Source organism: Mytilus edulis, chromosome 1, assembly GCF_963676685.1.
Source record: "Mytilus edulis chromosome 1, xbMytEdul2.2, whole genome shotgun sequence".
NCBI lineage: Eukaryota > Metazoa > Mollusca > Bivalvia > Mytilida > Mytilidae > Mytilus > Mytilus edulis.
In genome coordinates this window covers 2111433-2132547 of record NC_092344.1, presented here as the reverse complement: position 1 = coordinate 2132547, position 21115 = coordinate 2111433, and the positions used below count along the sequence as shown (strand labels likewise).

Here is a 21115-nt window from a genome sequence, read left to right as displayed (position 1 = left end):
TGATTTTTCTATTTACATGGAACTGACATCAAGGATACTGGGCGATTGTTGACTGGTTGACTCGTTTCCCCTTTCTTGAAAAATGCGGTGACATTTGCAACTAGTCAGTCCTGTAATACACTATGATATTACAATTTTTTGGTAAATAACAGCTGTAAATATGGTGATATTGACTCTGCACACTCTCAATATTCTACATGATATGTTGTCTGGACCATTTGCTTTGTTTGGGTTCACTCCTTCAAGTAGTTTGATTAAGCCCTCTGTACTGATTTGTTGATTCGGTATTTCTGATGTTTCATTTTCAATTATATTGGGGAAACTATCAAGCTATCAGATATCAGCGTTACTGCCATCTGTTCAATGCCAATAACAACTGATGAAAAACAATCATACATCTAAAACTAAATGCATATAACTGATAAAATGAGAAAAACGCGAAATGAGATGGTTTTATTCAGTGGAAGTTCTATTTTTCTTTTATAGATATCAAAATTTAAATGAAGTGTCCGCATGTATATGCATGCCCGTACATAATTTTTTTTAAAAATTGTTATTTGGATGGAGAGTTGTCTCATTGGGACTCACACCACATCTTCCTATATCTATACCTGCTTCTGATAACTAGGGAATAAAAGCTGGCTGCAGTGATCTCATTCTTCTATATAGGTTTGCATCTTGAAAAAGATTTTAGGATTTAAGATGTCAATGTGTATTCTATAACTTTTACTTCAATCATTTGTTATCCTAATTAATTTTTAATATAACATTATTTCACAGTTTTAAGTGTGCGATGGGGTTGACTGATTGGCTGTTTTTTGTGTGTAAATTTTGTATTCTTATTTATGAACATAGTTATTACAGCATACGGAAACATGCCCCTTTTGATGCATCATAATTATTCCAATTGTCATCATCATAGGTCGCAAACACGAGGAAAACCGACCAAGGAAACGTCATTTCAGTTGGGTTTTTTTTTTATGTAGGAAACATGTCCAAACACAGGAAACGCAATACTGATTGTTTTAAGGAAACCCGTTTGTTTTTATATCCTGTTCAAACAATGATAAATTCAATCTAAAAGATAAATCGTGATGGCTATTTACTTTTAATAGACAAAAGGTACAAAACTATCTGTGCTAGAAAGGTAAAATTTATATATAAAAAAACAAGGTTCAAACGGTGTTGTGTTAAACATTAACAATAGGAAGACGGCGAACAAAGCACAAACAAGGCACAAACAAGGCAAAACATAGACAACTATACAAGACTAAGGGCAAACATAAAAATCTATATTTAGAAACATCTCCAAAAAGGCAACGAAACAGGTGTCAGGGTAAAAAAACAAAACAACACCAAAAAGGCATCGAAACAGGTGTTAGGGCAAAAATAAATCCATAGAAAAACACTAGAACAGGGAAAACATGAACAACAAGACAGGTGTCAGGGCAAACATAACAACAGATATCTAGAAAACAAGACACAAGCAAGCATAACAAAGGCTACGAGACAGGTGTCAGGGCAATCATTCATATAGAAATCCATTAAATAAGGCACAAACGGGGCATAACAAAACCAGCAAAACACGTGTCAAGGCAAACAATAGAAAAACCCAGAGAAAAAACCCGAACGAGTCAAATTAAAGCGTCAGTAGTTAATTGATGTTAATGAAAGAGGCAGAAGACAGCAATTGGTTGTTCAAAGTCCATGGTAAAGTGATAACGATAGGGATAAAACAAATTAAACAGTCTAAAATACAAACAAAAAGTACATGTTTCAGGTAATCCTGTATAACGATTATAATCAGACAAATTAAAGTAACAAACAAAATCTGAGGAAATCACTAGAACTCCAAAAGGAGCACGATTGGGTACATCGACAGGATAATAATCTCAGCTATACATGCTCAAACAACCGGTAAGATTGCAGATTAGACGACTCTACCTGTATCTTTGTGTTTCCCTTAGTTTTAGTGTGTTACCCGGGTTTGTTGATACTTAATCGAATTATGACTATTGAACAGCCGTATAGTTCTGTTGCTTTTATATGATATAAGACTACGAAAAATGTCGTTAGTTAATTGAAACACCGACATATCGTATCGATTAACCAATTCTAACATTTCGAAGAAGGTAAATGTAAAGGGAGCATGTATTAGCACTAATATTCTATGTTTTATCCAGTAAACGGCATTCTTTTCCAAATATAGTTTTTAAATTCAAGTATATCGAAAATGAAACGCGCATTTTATATCTAAAAATAAAGAAAAATAGCTTGAATACACTACGCCTGATATGTTGTTTATGTTAATCACGATAATACATTTTTTTACGCAGGAATATTCAAGAATGATTTTTGTAAATGTACAAACCACACAAATTTGTTAGAAGTAAACAAATTGTGATAAAATGTTTGTGCGTTTATTGAAAGATTAAAAATTAACAATTGAGGGAAACAAATGTACTTTTTTTTTTATAGTGGCGAGACTTCAAATCTGCATAGGTGTTTCGAAAATAAGCTTACAACGCCATGGCTAAAAATGAAAAGGACAAACAGACAAACAATAGTACACATGACACATCTAAGATTATATATTACAAAGAAGTAATTTTTTTTGCATTATTGAGTTTTGAAGGTGGAAGAGGAGGAATGAGATGGGATTAATTAAGCATGATTCTTAAGGGGAAAATTGTTTGATTCTGATGTCTTTATGTAGCAAATTTAGTTGAGTTGTCTCCTTCACCCTGGTTTACTTATATTTTGAACTGCCTATCTCGCATGAAATTTCAAGTTTGACATATGTCGTTGCATGCAGTATAATGGTCCTAAATAAAGGCAACAGTAGTATACCGCTGTTCAAACAGTCTTAAGGTGGCTCGGGACTATTCGACTGCGCATAATTTCACGCATGAATTACAAAAGTATTTGCAGTAAATTCGATATATTTTTTTTTAAATATTTTGATTGATTAGAAATGTTAAATCATTGTAGTTATGTGACTTATAGAATATTTTCGTTATTATCCGTATTTGTTAAAGGATCAAAATGACATTTCACCCATTTTCACCATTTTCCCGCCAAAAATTGGATTTTAAGGCAAAATATTTTTTTTTCCTTATCGGTGACCTATGTTTTTTATTGGCTCATTCTTTGAAGCTAAATTCCAGCTTTTCATATAACAGTTTTGGACAAATTGTCATAGAACGTTTTTTTGATATTCCGATAAAAATATGTCAACACCTGTATTTTCCCTATCATTTCATTGAAAAATGGTCCCATTTACATACCTGTTTAAAAGTAAAATTTTGATCTTAAATGGTCCGTGACCCCCTATTTTTTTTCGACCGATTTGATTAATTTTCTTTAAAGAATAAAATAACAAAAAATACGGCACTTCTGATAGAAACTTCGAATAGGCCCGAGCTACCTTAATTAAGTAAGATTATGTTGAAAGAATTTTAAAGTCAAAACAAAGATCCCTCAAACGAGTCATGCGTGTGAGTCGTCAGTCTTTTCCAAAGGAAACGCATCAACACTAAGAGGAAATCAACACAACAACAGAAACACTGAGGTACATATATTTTATGTACAAAGTCAGGAAAATGGCCATTTTAAATTATAGTTCGTTTCTGTGTGTGTTACATTTTAGTGTTGTGTTTCTGTTGTGTCGTGGTTCTCCTCTTATATTTGATGTGTTTCCCTCGGTTTTGGTTTGTGGCCCGGGTTTTTTTTTCTCAATCGATTGATGAATTTCTAACAGCGGTGTACTACTGTTGCCTTTATTCATGACCTAAAAAAGGATTTGGTTACTACGTTTACCTTTTTTTGTAGATTTTGTCGATTTTTATTCCTTTTTATTCTAGGATTTGAAGGATAACATGACTTTAATTGTCGATCAAGTAAATACTATTGATTTGACGGAATGAAATTTGTTATTTGCAATTTACAATTACATAACAATTTGAACTGTGTGTCAATTTTAAATAAACCATACCTTTTGCCTATAGCGGAAAGGCTAACACCAAAACCATTTAAAAAAATAGTAATTAAAATTAAATATATAAATAATTGAGCTTTTAAGTATTTTGTTTTTAAGAATGACAGGTCATGGGGAGGACATAGGTGTAAAATGTGGGTGTTTTATATCGTCTCGCTAAATAGTTCTGATTTAAGTCATCTTATTAATGGAAATACTCATCGTAAAACTATAAAACCAAGAATGAACGATGGTCAAACACTTAATGGTAATTTAGTTCACAATACGATCATAAGAACGAGTACATAAATATGAAAAACAAAAGTTCTAACAAATTTCTAATAATCTACCTGTAATCAATATCTTCTAGATATAAACACGTCACTGGCTAGTTATCATTTTTACATGCAAATGTGCTCGAAAAACAGCCTATTTGAAAGCAGGTTTTTTGTCTACTAAGATATTTCCAATTAGTTGCGATATCTTACAAGGGATCGGGGGGATATTATCCTCGGAGGAAAGAAAAACGCACAGTAATATCTTAATTGTTGTATTAGTGGTTGCCACAGAAAGTATAATAACACACCGTACACCATTAATGAACATCACAGATATTCCCTTAAATATTTGAGGTCATAAGTGAAAATGTCTGTATGATTCCACAATGGAATTGCTAACTAAAGTCAATAGTGTAAGTGTTGCAAATTATCGGGTCGTGTGTTTCAGATCCCCAAATAGCGATTAGGTCAATAAAGGGTACAGACAACATGTATTGATTGATCAATGCTGTTTAATGGATAGATACAAACATCACAAAAGATGAAAAGATTTGCGAGGTAAATTTTAGTTAGGGAGAAAAATCGCAGCGAAAAAAATATAAAAAAGACACTGATTTGTAAACTGTGATATGAAAATAGAATCAGTGACATTATCTACAAAATCAACAAATTATTGCATGTTTGCTATTCATTTGCTAGAAATCGCTTTGCAGGACTTGCATGTAGAATCCATACCGAAGACTTAATAAAGGCAACAATAGTATACCGCTGTTCAAAATTTATAAATCGTTGGAAATAATCCAATCTGGGCCACAATCCAAATCCGAGGGTAACATATTCAATGCAAAAGGAATACAACGGACGAACAGAAACACTGAAGTGCAACAAAAACAAAATTGTAGTGAGGTTTTGAAAAAGAAGAAAAAAATAATGCTATTTTTAATCGCAAAAAACATGGAGTGAACACCTTTTCCCTTAAGTATCATAATGCTATTCATAATAGTTGCTAGACCCTCCACATACCTGAATTCGCCCACAAAACTGAACAATAGTATAATTTAAAAGAGAAAATGTCTAGTTAACTTTTTACGTACATTAAGATTGACATGACATTTGACATTTTAGAGGAAATATGGAGGAAGCAGGATGTTTATAACACCCAAACTTTGCATTACTGCCAACATTAACGTTCAAACTTAGTTTACCTGCCAACTAAATAAATTAATCAACAGTAGTAAAGTTTGTGTGTCCATATATTTGTGATTAGCCTCTTTCTCATCTTATATCATCTGTTCCGACAGCATAGGACGAATGACACTTGAGGTATGGTGAACAATACTACGATTAAAATGGCGGGATACCTAATTGTATTTACTTTTTAGTTGTTTAAAGTTTAGTAGTAAAGCATAATTGCGGGAGACGCAAAACCAAGATGTCAAACCATGTTGTCGGATATACAAAATACTAGAATATTATTTCTTTCTCATTTTTCTATGGAAACCTTATTGTTCTCGAAAAATAAGGAAGGCAATAATTATAGAACATAGGATTCCAAATGAAGATAAGTTGTAACTTTTACACACACAAAATAACACACACACAAAAAGAAAAATGGGAAAAACATTATAGCATGCAATTGATTAAAAATCTTTATTGTAAACAACTATTTTTTTCTTTTACAGATACCGACTGTCCCCTCTGCAATGTTTGAAGACAGAGAACATAACATACTCAGTTCCTATCACAGATACATGGAGAATACATCTTTAGCGACTGTTCCGATTTCAGCAAATTGTTCTACCGAGGACTGGATATACCCAAAGTTATTATTACTGAGTCGTAGAAAGGCTGTTCTGTATCTTCCAGTTATCATCTTCCAATTTTTACTGATGATCGTTGGGTGTTTCGGAAACGCGCTGGTTCTGTATATTTACTGTTTTCGATCAAAAAAGAGGTCAGCGAACAATTTTATCATTGCCATGGCATTGTTTGATTTTATTACGAGTGTCGTAGTAATGCCAATTGACATATATGATTTACTCTATCATTACTCATTCTATTCAAACATTGCGTGTAAAATATTCCGAGCAGTTGAAAACGCTACTACATATGCATCTGCTGTGATTTTAATACAGATTGCCTTTGATCGCTACTTTAAAATATGCAAGCCTTTACGTTTTGGTAATCGAAATAGAACAAAATGTATGTCTATATCAGCTGGTATTTTGGCGCTAATTTTGAGTAGTCCCGCGGTTGTTCTATTCGGAACAAAAAGAGAACGAATTTCCGGGAATCTATGCGGATTTGATTGCTCCGTTGATCAAAAATACAAAGACTCCACCTTCCAAATGATTTATTACCTGATGTTAGGGTTAGTGTTTATAATCACATTAGTCACATTGTCGGTATTGTACTTTTTGATATGGTTAGCAATTAAAAGAAGAAAAGATATGATTATAGGGGAGATTCCAAGATTAAACGTTACAAGTGGACAAAATGGCCGACAAAGAACGTTATCGAGTGAAAGTAGCGATGACCACTCATCGGTAGGACATAACCAGAAACAATTCCGCAGAACATTTTCAAACTTATCGACAAAATCAAAAGTGTCGAACTTATCAGAAAAATTGTCTCATATTAAAGCTTCTCGGACGACAAAGATTTTCATCGCCGTCACCATTGCGTTTATATTGAGCTATTTGCCCTCCGTTGGTGTGATGATTTGTAGAACTGTATACAAAAAGATAGAAAAAGACTCGTCTGGGTTCGTTCAAGTGCTTCTCAAATTATTTTCAAGATGCAACTACTTGAACAACGCCGTCAATCCAATAATTTACAGTTTCCTAAACAAACACTTCCGTGTCGAGGTTTCAAAATTAACCAAGAGCATTGGTTTATGTTGGAAGAAATCATACAAAAGTGAATTTGATCATGCATATGAATTAGAACATCTTAAACATTGACAATAATTTGATCAAACTTTATACATATCACACTATTCTTTATATACTGCTACCATAAAAAAAAATCTTATTAAAAGTTTTGCTTTTTTTATATTTCATATCTGAATTTCGAGAGTATCACTGAGACTTCGAAAGCATACCCGTAGCAAGGGGATTTGGAGGGTTCGTACCACCCCCTTAAAAACAACTAAGCACTGGTAAAGTCAACGTTCTGTTTGAATGTGACTGTTAAAGTTGAGTTCGCGAGTCCAACTACACACCCCCTCCCCTTTGAAAATTCCTGGCTACGGGCCTGGAAAGTAACTGTGTTTCCCCTATATTCTGCTTCTTTTTTTCTGTCAATTGGAAGCTCGGTGATTTTTCAGTGTATTCTACATCAACTTTGGTTGTTCTTAGTGTTTATGACGGTTATATTTTACGCGTTATTACCGATCTACAGCAACCAATAAGTTGCTTTTGAATACTGGTATGCGTGTATTTCCTGTTTATTACTGAAAGAATAATGCATATATTATTTCGTCACAGTAAAGTATATAGTTCATGGTGGTTGTGTTGCACATGTTTTATATTCTCGTGGTGTTTTGTCTGATGATTGGTCTGTTTCTGTGTGTGTTGCGTTTCGGTGTTGTGTCGTTGTTCTCCTCTTATATTTAATGCGTTTCGCTCGGTTTTGGTTTGTTACCCCGATTTTGTTTTTTGTCCATGGATTTATGAGTTTTGAACAGCGGTATACTACTGTTGCCTTTATTTATACATTAATAGCGTTTGAGTATGTCATTTTTATGAATTTCCGTCGGAGTTCGGGATACTTGTAATACTTATTTTGCATTACGTCACTTTTGTTGATTGACAACTGGCGTAACTCATTTTAGAAAATGAGTAAAAGTTAGCACTATTTGAATATTGAAGTACCTATAAGATGGGTGTTGCTAAACGATGGAAACGGAAAATAGAACGGAATACAGCAGTTTAGCAACAGCCCTATAGGGTATACTTTAAAGATGTAAAACTATTTGTTCACATAAATAAAATTACTAATTGCAGGAAAACACATCGCTATGGATGACAGTTTTGATAAAAGTTTTGCATTTTTTTTAAAAATGTTTGCATATATAGGTGAACACCCACAGAGTAAGAGAAAAACACCTTATACTATAGATGAAATTATAACAACATTTTAAACAAATGTAGAAATGTGTTTTGCTTAAGTACCAAATAGACCCCAGAGTTAGTAAAACGTTGGATTCAGGGTCAATATTTGTAAAAATGTAGCATCTTAAACCTTCCTATATCCAAAACTGAAATCTCAGGTCTCATTACATTTTGAGGATTAACTATATAATATTTGCACTGAAATAAAACAACCGTTTATATCAATTCTCAATCTAGTCAAGACCATTGTTCGTTCGTTTACGAAATGAATTGTTTACCTATGATTTACACTTATTTAACATGTGTGTCAAATAGACCACAAAAACAATTTGCTGAAAGGCAAACATCCGACCATTGTTCAAAGAGAAATACAATATACATCAAAATAATTGAGCAATTTACGTGTTTTAAACCTTTTTAATTCTAAAGAGAGGGCAGGTCGTGGGATGGACATATTGTCATCTATTGGTGTGAAACTGTGGGAGTTTTATATATTCTCGCTAAATACTTTTGATTTAAGTCATCTTATTAATGGACATACTAATCGCAAAGCTATTAAACGAATAATAAATGATGGTCAAACACTTAAAGGTCATTTAGTTCATATTACGGTCATAGCATCTGGTTATACAAACGAAACACAAAATTCTTACAATTTTTAAATAATAATCGTGAACAATAAACTGCTCTGGGTGAAATTATTAACAGTTGCAATTTAAAGAATGTTTTAATGACACTTTTATGTGTAATCTGAACAATAATTGATGTATTTCATTATATCATTAGAAGAGTAATGGTACAAGTTTATGGTACATGTATCATTTCAGCAATCAATTAATCAAAACATATTTCAGATTTTGAAATTTGTTTTATAAATGTATACATGATTTAATAACAATCCGGATTACGATAGAATTTCGTCTTGGAACAGGACGTTTGCGCTATTTTCGCCTGTAACACGATAGGATAGTTGCTCTCCAAACACTATGAACATTTGCGCCTTATATATGTTACAGTGAATTTGTATAATCAGTGATTATGTAGAATCCCTGATTTTTCAGGGATTATGTAGAATCACTTAAATCATTAGTGATTATACAGATTCCCTTAAAATTACCAGTGATTTCACATAATCACTGATAATTTTAATTAGTATTCTACAAATTCCCTAATATGATTTCAGTGATTATCAATAATTAAAAGCTCCAAAGATGATGAAACAAATTAGCATAGACAAATTATCATTTCTTTCTTATTCCTTGAAAGTTTAAGTAAACATGCAGTTTTCATTCCTGATCTACTATTTGATTCTTAAGTGATGAGTTTTTTCCTTTATATTTTATCCAAGTGTTGGACCTCATTATGCTACTAACAAATAAGCTCGGCACAGTTAATGCAAATTGCAGAGGAAAAGCAACATATATCTCAAACCAATTCCACAAGTGGTTCCAGGAAAGGGAGATCCTTGCCATATAGCAATGGACCTCTGCTCGGATCCTTAATACAAGAAATCAGTTTGAGGTTGCTGATTTCCCTTCATTGGTACCTTCAGATGTTTGTGCTGAAAACTCTATTTCTCTGAGACGTGCCGTAAAATATGATTGGATATGGAGGACAAGGTTTTTTAAATGTTGATACTGTGGTAAAAACAAATATGAATTTAATAGATATACATGTAAAAAACAGGACAAATGTGTAATAGTCGATGCCATCCAAATCTAGTTTGTAAATAAAATGTTTATTTTTAAAATATTGTGCATAAAATTGACATTTATCAAAAAGATTGTACGCGTAAAAATAGTTTTGATGACAGTTTCAGTTTAATTCATATCTCAACATAAAAACAATTGCTAAAACAATACGATAAAAAAAATAATTATTATGCCATTTAATCATGTTAATATTTTAATACTAACTTCATCAACCCGCCCTTGTGGGCTCGCTTGATATTATTAATACTGATACAGTAAATATCAAAAAGGGCTTGCTTGATATTATTGCTGATAAAGTCAGTATTAAAAACAAAACATCAATTATTCAATATATATTTTGCTTATCATTTAATTATATTGTGCTTATCATTTAATTATGCCATTTAATCATGTTAATATTTTAATACTAACTTCATCAACCCGCCCTTGTGGGCTCGCTGGATATCATTAATACAGATACAGTAAATATCAAAAAGGGCTCACTTGATATTATTGCTAAAAAAGTCAGTATTAAAAACAAAACATCAATTATTCAATATATATTTTGGTTATCATTTAATTATATTGTGCTTATCATTTAATTATATTGTGTTTATCATTTCAATATTTTTGTGTCTTTCGTATTAATATATTATGCCTAACGTTATACAATATTAAGGGTATTAGTCTGATATGAGCCAGTCCATGAGAAAAGGTACACAAACGAAAATTTTACGAAATTCTAAAAAGTGTGCATAATTATTGGTAGTAGACTTGTGATTTATAAAACACATTTACTTTTCCTCATATCCTTAAGCTGTGAGCTACACGCACCTGCAAGTGTTGAGACCCCCCTTTAGTTTTATCAAGATTTTTAATGACTTATTTCATATGTAGCGGAGACGCATATATTTTTTATAATTATCTCGATGTATTTGCCGGGAATTTCAAACCAAATATTTTTCAAAATAGACCGAGGTAACTTACTCTGTGTCCTGTCAATTTCCCGTTTCACTTTTATGAACATTAATTTACCCGGACATTGCTTGTCACTTTGTTATACTTTTTAAATAACTTATTAGCCATAATTTACTGCATTTTCATGAAATTATTTAGAAATTCTTCTCGTGTGTAAATGGCTGCTATTCTGTATCTGTATCTGTATCTGTGTAAGGAATTCCCTCCTTCAAAGGAGCACTTCTTTTCAGAATTGGATTAAAAGTTCACAATATATATTTACAGCACTATATTTACAGGGGTCTTCGGTATTCAAAAAAAGCAAAAATCTACGCCCGTGGGATGAATGTTGGCTACATTCAATGGCCCTTTCGTTTGTTTGACGGTAGAGCTTTCAAAAATTCATTTCTTTTGGTACGTAAAGCATAGCACAGTTTTCTATTTATATACTCTACTTTGAAGCAGTTGTCCATACATTTGCATCTACAACCACATGCGCATAATAATCTACTTGGGTCTAAAATAAGCTGTTTATTTATTACTAAGCTGGTTAGGTTAAAGCATTTATCACAGTTTTTAATGCTACGAAGAAAGCAGTCTAATTCATGCAAGTACGGTATACGAGTGTTATTCAGAGGTTAACAATCTAGAATAAAATGTTCAACAGTTTCTGGATTTTCATTGCAAAGAAGACAAGTTGGATCTATTGAGTTTTGGTTAAATGCAGCCTTATTGCTTTGCAGGTAATAGTTCCTGTTAATAGCTTTAATTTTGGTTGTAGGCGGCTAATATCTTGTGCAGAGGTACCAACACTTGCAAGACATGGATGAATATTGTGCCATAGAATATTATTTGCAGATAAATTGCAAATTAAGAGCGGTTCCGAATGTCGTATCTCGGAATTTTACATAGGCTAAGCTTGATTCGACTTTTAGGAGTACGACATTTTACATTTTAATAACAAATAAGTAAAGGTAAATTTAATTGGTTTGATTTCTAAACTTAAATCCTATTGGATACTATTATGTTACTAAATTTAGGTGCTCTGGCACTATATATACAAACGTTTTACCCATTCAAATGGCTTAATCATTTAGAGAGCCACAGTCTGTAAAAGAGACTAACAATTAAGGTAGGTGCATTTAAATGTAAGGGAGAGAATTTTGTCCCACTTACTTAATTTTTACCTTTTTTTGGCTTCGCCACACCTCGGAAATAAAACCTGTTCATTTAATATGTAGGATTTAATATACAGATAGGAATAGGATGTAACTTTACAATTAAATAAGGGTTAAGATTATAATTTTGCAAATATAACTTATGGGAATTTATTCAAGGGAATAATTTATTGTGAATATTGTATGTTGTTTTGTGTAGATATACTTGCGCAAATATATATGTTTTAGTGTAAATTAGAATATGAAAACTTTATCGTCTCACTGATTTAAGAAACAGAGACTCAGGTCCTAGAACCCGGAAGTAGTTGTTGTTATGGGGTCTTGGTATCTCTTGGTTTGACTTCGAATCTGTACTACTATATTGGTATATTGAATTTATTTCAAATATATGGGCATTACTTAGGCATCGTCGTTCAAAGAATCCGTCGACATTAACGTACCAACCATAAAAGCTAGTTCATATATCGAAACACAGATTGAAACCAACAAACATGATTGCCTCCGGTTACACATATATTTCAATCATTTTCAAAGAACAGTTTAAATTGCTTGATTTGCCAATTGATAATGTTAACCCCGGTAGCAGTGGGGATAAGGCTCTCGCTAACGATGCAGATATCAATGCAATCAGACCAGGCAACGGTACGAGTCCCGTGCAACGACGGTTGATTTATATAAATAGACAATAACTGTTGAGTGTCTTTAAATATCAGCTGTATTTGTACGAGGTTAGGAAACAAGGTGTATGCGAGCTTTTAGCGAGCTATTACACCGGTTTCGAGCCGAGTACAAATGAAGCTGATATTAAAAGACACTAAACAGCTATTGTCTTTATCCTGCAATTAATTCCCTAAATTATTTGTGTTTTGAAAGACACAAAAACACATGTTTTGCATTTATTTACGATTTGAAATCCCGATGCCCGTGTAGTAATACTATACAGTAATCACACATTCAGCTAAATAAGGGTTCGCAAAAAAGAATCTCGAATGGTCAAGCATAATACATCGGTCAATGTGAATACTTATCTATTTTAAAATAACAACTAATTTCAAAAGTAAAAACAAATAACAAAACACTGTCCAATTTGAAACAGGAGTGTTCGAGTTGTCCTACGCTTCAGACTCGACATTCACTAAACATGCATGCTGAAATTGACATAGTTGTGTTTGTTTCACAATCATACACATCCAAGTTTTGAAATCGATAGTTGTCATCGTAGAAAAGACTGCTATTCATGTGTGTATGATGTCAGAAAAATGGTGTGATTCTTATTGCTCTAAAGAAATGTTTGAAAACAAGCAAAACGTGTAAAAGTAATCGTTAATTTGCAATACGTCATTGGAATGCCATTGCAATACACATTCTGAGGTCACGCAGGTTCATACAATACTCAGGCCGTGTTCACACCAAATTCCATGTACAGTAAACTTGTTTGCAATTAGTTTAATGAACTGGAAATTGGTTTCACATTAACTTTGTTCACATCTATACACCTTGTTTAATTACCTGTACATAAGATTTGTTCACATTTGTAAACTCTATGTCATTTAAATGTTCATTTCGTAGAATCGAATGAAACATTTTCGGACAACTTTTCTAGCAGTAAAGGGAACGACCATTTGACTCTAAATAGGGAGGATGGAAATATTCCGAACCCCAATTGGATAAAGAAAACAATTCTGGTCCTACAGATGATAAAAAATATTCTGAATCAAGAGTTTCCCCATACATTATAGTGTTAAATGTTGAAGAAAAAAAAATTGATTACCAGCATCGAAAAAAAAACCGGAATAAAACGTTTGCGCGGCAAATTCTGACTCAAATAAATAAACAAAATACCCTAATTTATGTATTACTGTTAAATCATTAAACGGGAAGGATTGTGCCTGATGTTCATATGATGAAATCATAATCTTTCAGTCAGTTTAATTGAAGTCTGGAGCTGGCATGTCAGTTAACTGCTAGTAGTCTGTTGTTATTTATGTATTATTGTCATTTTTTTTCTTTGGTTACATCTTCTGACATCAGACTCGGACTTCTCTTGAACTGAATTTTAATGTGCGTATTGTTATGCGTTTACTTTTCTACATTGGCTAGAGGTATAGGGGGAGGGTTGAGATCTCACAAACATGTTTAACCCCGCCGCATTTTTGCGCCTGTCCCAAGTCAGGAGCCTCTGGTCTTTGTTAGTCTTGTATTATTTTAATTTTAGTTTCTTGTGTACAAATTGGAAATTAGTATGGCGTTCATTATCACTGAACTAGTATATATTTGTTTAGGGGCCAGTTGAAGGACGCCTCCGGGTGCGGGAATTTCTCGCTACATTGAAGACCTGTTGGTGACCTTCTGCTGTTGTGTTTTTCTATGGTCGGGTTGTTGTCTCTTTGACACATTCCCCATTTCCATTCTCAATTTTATATCATTCCATAATTTACTTGAAACTTTTACTTAATTTTTCCATAAATATAAAGATTTGGTTTTGAAGTTTGGTTGTACCAAAACTTAATTCAAACGGGATAGCACATCCTTATTTCTATGGAGATGTTGTTAACCGTGCCCGGAGATTTAGAAATGATCCTGGTAAACTTATCGGTCCTTTAAATAAACTTATTCTAGAAGGTTACCAATTCAACACTGTAATAAGATCATTAAATATTGTTTTTATTGGTATAAATATTCGATTTTGTTATCAGTTAATTAAAAGCAAATTAAATATTACTAGTATGTTATATACAGATACACATTCATTGATCTACAATATGTCGATACCTGTATCTTGGCATTGAATAAGGTCATGTTTTTCTGACTGTTTATGGTCTTTACACTAAATCCAATGGATGTTGGATGTGTACAGATTGATAATTTAGTCTTAGATGCATGATTTTTTTTATTAGTTGTTAGTGGCTATGAACTGTCACTTAACTGCGAGTACTCTCAGATTTGTTCCTATTGTCTTTTTGTTGTTGGGATGTACAAGTACTCGGCCAAGTCCACTTGTATTTTTGTCCATCTGATGAGTTAAGCCTTTTTCAACTCATTTTTTTGTTCGTTCTTATGTTGTACTGCTATACCACAGTCCCAGGTTAGGGGAGGGTTGGGATCCTGCTGCTAGCATGTTTAACCCCGCCACATTATGTATGTATGTGCCTGTCCCAAGTCAGGAGCCTGTAATTCAGTGGTTGTCGTTTGTTTATGTGTTACATATTTGTTTTTCGTTCATTTTTTAAAATTTAAATAAGGCCGTTAGTTTTCTCGTTTGAATTGTTTTACATTTCGGGGCCTTTTATAGCCGACTATGCGGTATGGGCTTTGCTCATTTTTGAAGGCCTTACGGTTACCTATAGTTGATAATTTTTTAGTCTCTTGTGGAAAGTCGATTCATTGGCAATCATACCACATCTTTTTTATAGCATTGTAATTGAAATGAGGGCATAATACCAGTCAGGCAGTCAGGATAGATTACAAGTGTAAAATTGTTTATTCTTTTGGGTTCAGATATTTAATGAAAACTGACCTATGTGCTATATGATGACTATTTAACTTTTAACTATAAAGAAAGTGTTGTAAACGGAAAAACGTTCTATACAAAAACTGTAAATGTCCATATTTAAAAAGCTCAAATGTTCTATAAAAAAGCACATTATGTACAAAAGACACTGACCCAAATGACACGGATACATTACCGAATTTCTGCTTTCACGCTGTAGAGCCAATTGTGAAGGTTCATACCAGTTCGTTTTCATGTAATTATGTAGGTAGCAATACACAAAACGAAGTCGAAGGTATAAAAATAGAAGATCTGGTATGATTGCCAATTTTACAACTCTGAATCAGAAATCAAAATGAGGCAGAATTCAGCATTTAAAGGGTACAATACAGCTTCAAATAATGAGTAAATAAGACACATACAACTAAGCAAACCAAAAAACGGCCCCGAAATGATAAATGCTTTTTTCTTAAAATGTACTGTACCAAGTCAGGAAAATGGCCCTTGTTATATTATAGTTCGATTCTGTGTGTGTTACATTTTAATGTTGTGTTTCTATTGTGTCGTAGTTCTCTTATATTTGGTGCGTTACACTCAATTTCAGTTTGTAACCCGGATTTTTTTTTTCTCAATCGATTTTATGAATTTTGAAGAGCAGTATACTACTGTTGCCTTCTTTGAAACATTTCAAATGAGAAAACCGACTGAATTTGTCAAAATCATATTGAAAAAAAGTTAAATCATTTCATGTTATTTACAATTTATATGTCAGTTTAACTGATACTTACTGTAACAATAGGATCGACATGACATTTAAGAGGAAATATGATGGATGTTTATAACACCTAAACTTGGCATAACTGCAATGTTAAACACCCTAACTTGGTATTACTGCCAACTTTATTTATGAACTGAAGTAAAGCGTGGGTGTTCGTGTGGTTTTGACAATGCCTCGTTCTCAATTCCTAATGGCTTCCTTTCCGACAGCTCTGTAAACAAAAAAATGAAGTAGGGTGTAAAATATACGGCAAAAATGTCATGAATCACATATTGTTTTATACAATTCTAAAAACTTTCTTAATATTTTTTTTAAAATCTGTCTTTCTCAAGTTTCAATAGCAGTCCTTTACAAAAGTCTGATCTTGCTATGTTTGATTCATTTTATAGCATAAATAAATTTCGATAAATAACGAAACGAATAGATTAAAAGAAGATGATCTACATTTAACAAAAAGAAGGTATTTATGTTTGGTACCGAGAAGTTAAAAAGCATGATAATAGTAATGTTGACAAATACGTGTTAACTTCAATGTCATTTAGTGCAGGTGGAGAATTGTCTAATTGGCAATCATACTACAACTGTTATCACCATCATCGGATAAAGGTACCCTTGACGGGTTCTGTGTTCATGAAAATTTCATAAGCTGTAAATAAAGCAACTATTGAGTGACCAATCTAAACAATTTTCAACTTTGACGTGTTTTTAATTATTGTTTTACGTACTAAAGGCTCGACGTGACATTAAATGGGAAATACTGTGGATGTTTATACATGTACAGTAACACTCAAACTTGGCAAAACATCCACATCTGGCATTACTGCCAACTTTATTCATAAACTGAGGTACAGCGTGGGTGTTCATGTGGTTGTGACAAAGCCTCGTTGTTGTTTTGACAAAAAATATTGTAGAATTATAGACAACCATACGACCTTTAACAATGAAAAAAACCCCTACACCGTATTTTCTGCTTTGAAAGGCCCCGACAGGAAAACTATTAAACAAATCAACTGAGAAGACTAACGTCCTAACAATTTACGAAATACAAATATGAAACATATGATTCAACGACAACTACTGAACCTCAGGAGCATGTCATTGGACGGGAACATACAGACTGTGGGGTGTTATAAATGTTTATTTATTTTCTTTTGTTACATCTTCTGACATCGGACTCGGACTTCTCTTGAACTGAATTTTAATGTGCCTATTGTTATGCGTTTACTTTTCTACATTGGCTAGCTAGAGGTATAGAGGGAGGGTTGAGATATTATAAACATGTGTTACCCCGTCGCAATTTTGCGTCTATCCCAAGTCATGAGCCTGTGGCCTTTGTTAGTCTTGTATGATTTTTAAATTTAGTTTCTTGTGTATAATTCGGAGTTTAGTATGACGTCCATTATCACTGTTCTAGTATACATATTTTCAAGGGGCAAGCTGAAGGATGCCTACGGGTGCGGGAGTTTCCCGCTACATTGAAGACCCATTGGTGGCCTTCGGCTGTTGTCTGCTCTATGGTCGGGTTGTTGTCACTTTGACACATTCCCCATTTCCTTTCTCAATTTTATTATCTGTGACCGTGGTGTAACAGAACATCATAAGAATAAACTATAAAAACTATAACAAAAATTTTAAGTTTTGTAAACAGGCAATTTATAAAAATGACCACATGATTGATATTCATGTCAACACCGAAATGTTGACTACTGGGCTGGTGATACCCTCGGGGACGAAACGTCCACCAGCAGTGGCATCGACCCAGTGGTGTAAATAGTTATCAAAGGTACCAGGATTACAATTTAGTACGCCAGACGCGCGCTTCGTCTACATAAAACTCATCAGTGACGCTCATATCAAAATATTTATAAAGCCAGACAAGTACAAAGTTGAAGAGCATTGAGGATCCAAAATTCCAAAAAGTTGTGCCATATACGGCTAAGGTAATCTATGCCTGGAATAAGAAAATCCTTAGTTTTTCGAAAAATTTAAAGTTTTGTAAACAGGCAATTTATAAAAATGACCACATGATTGATATTCATGTCAACACCGAAATGTTGACTACTGGGCTGGTGATACCCTCGGGGACGAAACGTCCACCAGCAGTGGCATCGACCCAGTGGTTTAACTATTTATTAAATGTACCAGGATTATAGTTTAGTACGCCAGACGCGCGTTTCGTCTACATAAAACTCATCAGTGACGCTCATATCAAAATATTTATAAAGCCAAACAAGTACAAAGTTGAAGAGTATTGAGGATCCAAAAACACAGACCGGACGTGGGAGGATATTTATACATCCCTTACAACAAAAAGACATAAAGTACATATCTGAGTGTAATAGCAGTTACTAGCAGCTAGTTCAAAACCAATCACAACTAATTAAAAAAAACATGTATCTAAGATTAAAACAATCAATCAGTACACATCTAAAATCCAATACATTTAGTGTAAAAGAGGGACGAAAGATACCAAAGGGACAGTCAAACTCATAAATCGAAAATAAACTGACAACGCCATGGCTAAAACTGAAAAAGACAAACAGACAGACAACAGTATTCATGACACAACGTAGAAAACTAAAGAATAAGCAACAAGAACCCCACCAAAAACTAGGGGTGATCTCAGGTGCTCCGGAAGGGTAAGCAGATCCTGCTCCACATGTGGCAACCGTCGTGTTGCTTATGTGATAACAAATCCGGTAAATAGTCTAATTCGGTAGGTCACATTCATGAAAGGGAAGGGATTGTTGTTACGACGTAAGGAACATATCCGATATCATTTGTGCAAGCACGGGAATATCGTTTCAATTTGGAGATATATACCCCGTATGCAGGTGCTGCTGGAATGTTGCTTTTGAGAAATGGAAAGTTCGCAATTGGAAAGCTGAAATCATCTCTTTTGTCGTAAAGTTTTGTTTTCAACCGACCCTCATTGTCAATTTCTAGATGTAAGTCAAGATGTGAGGCCGACTTATCTGTATCTGTAGTATCCTTTATCTATAGTTCGATGACATAGATGCGTTCCACATAGTCACAATTATCTAGTGAAAGAACATCATCTATATAGCGGAAAGTAGAGTTAAAGGATATCGCTAACTTCTTATCTTTCTTCCTAAGAAGTTCCCGCATGAAGTCAGCCTCATAAATAATAAATAACAAATAAATCAAGCATCTTGATAATGTCAGTTTCAGAGAAGTTTTTGTTTGATTCAGAGTGATCCTTTACAAAGTAGGATTTATCCCTCCCAAAGACAAGATACTTGTATCTTCGTTGGCCATTCTTTTTTATGAAACAAAGCAATACCAACTCTTTCAATTTGTCTTTTAGTTTGGAATGTGGAATACTTGTGTAAAGAGTAGAAAAGTCAAATGTTTTAATACTATTACAAGATGAAAGAGAGTTAATTGTATGTACTCTCAAAGATCTTTGGAATTTAAAGAGAGGCGACAGCAATACCAAAGGATCATTCATACTCATAAGCCGAATTAACACCCACAGAAAAAAAACGTGACCTTGCTGTAATGCCAAAATACGGTATCGATTTAAGTACCGCGAATGTTCTTATGTGTACAACTATAATATTTAATATTGTTTTAACACTTTTGAACACCGGTATACTACTGTTGACATTATTGAATTTACTGATAACAAAATCTATATTTATACCAATAAAACAATATTCAAAGATCTATTACAGTGTTGAATTGGTTACATTTGAGAACAATCAAAATTTTGATAAGTGTACCCAAATTATATCTAAACAACATGACCGTAAAGATAAGGATGTGCTATTCCGTTTAAAATAAGTTTTCTTAAGGTACAACTTAACGTCCAAACCAAAGCTTTGTATGCAAGGAACAATTTAGTAATGGTTTCAGGTAATTTTTTGTACGAAAATCCTTCACTAAAAAATCACCAGTTATACATAGATTACGCTCTTTGAAATTCAAAACGTCACCACAGATAAGTATACAAATAGATAGGTAAAAGAGGTTAAAATTTGAAAGGGAATCATTATTACGGAATGAGTAGACAACATGTAATGCAGTCGAGGAATTCGTCTCGTATTGAGAAAGTTTTACTGGGACCTTTGGGCCAGTTAATCTAAGAAGGTGGATAATGTGTCAATATTGAGAGAAAAAATAGAGACCATTTTAATATTTTGTCAGTTTTCACTAATCAACCATTTCTTTGATATAAATATATTTAAAAAAAAACCCACAGTAATGAGGTTAAATAATAACTCTCAGATAAAATATAATTCATTTAAAAAAAATTACATGTAAGAAACTGCAAGCGTCTATGTAGAGGAATCCCTGATTACAAATTTCCTCCCCCATTCTGAATGGTATTGTTGGAGACTTCAGTCAGTTACATAAAAATGGTAGCATATTATACGCTATAAATTTATTACTTTACGGCGTATTATGTTAATCGTGAACAAAGGAGTAAAACATGCTATTTTATTTGGGACTTACCGTTTTGAATTTTCAGTATTTTTATGATTTTACTGTTTATGCTACACAGAGGAACAAGTGATCAGTATGCTAAGTTTATAATTAACAATATATTTGTTGAATTGGGAGGTAGCATTTTTCAACAAACTGTCGGCATGCCTGCGGGAACAAACTGTGCATCTCTTCTTGTCGAC

The 21115-nt window shown here is 33.4% G+C and overlaps 1 protein-coding gene across 1 annotated transcript; it reads left to right on the top strand.

Annotated features, from left to right (window-relative positions):
- The first annotated feature begins 5422 nt into the window (after window positions 1-5422).
- On the top strand, window positions 5423-7293 carry LOC139521533 (growth hormone secretagogue receptor type 1-like). Its single transcript, XM_071315012.1, has 2 exons — window positions 5423-5577; window positions 5937-7293. The coding sequence occupies exons 1-2, from the start codon at window positions 5566-5568 to the stop codon at window positions 7215-7217; spliced, it is 1293 nt and encodes a 430-aa protein (XP_071171113.1). The 5' UTR covers window positions 5423-5565; the 3' UTR covers window positions 7218-7293.
- Window positions 7294-21115: the final 13822 nt, after the last annotated feature.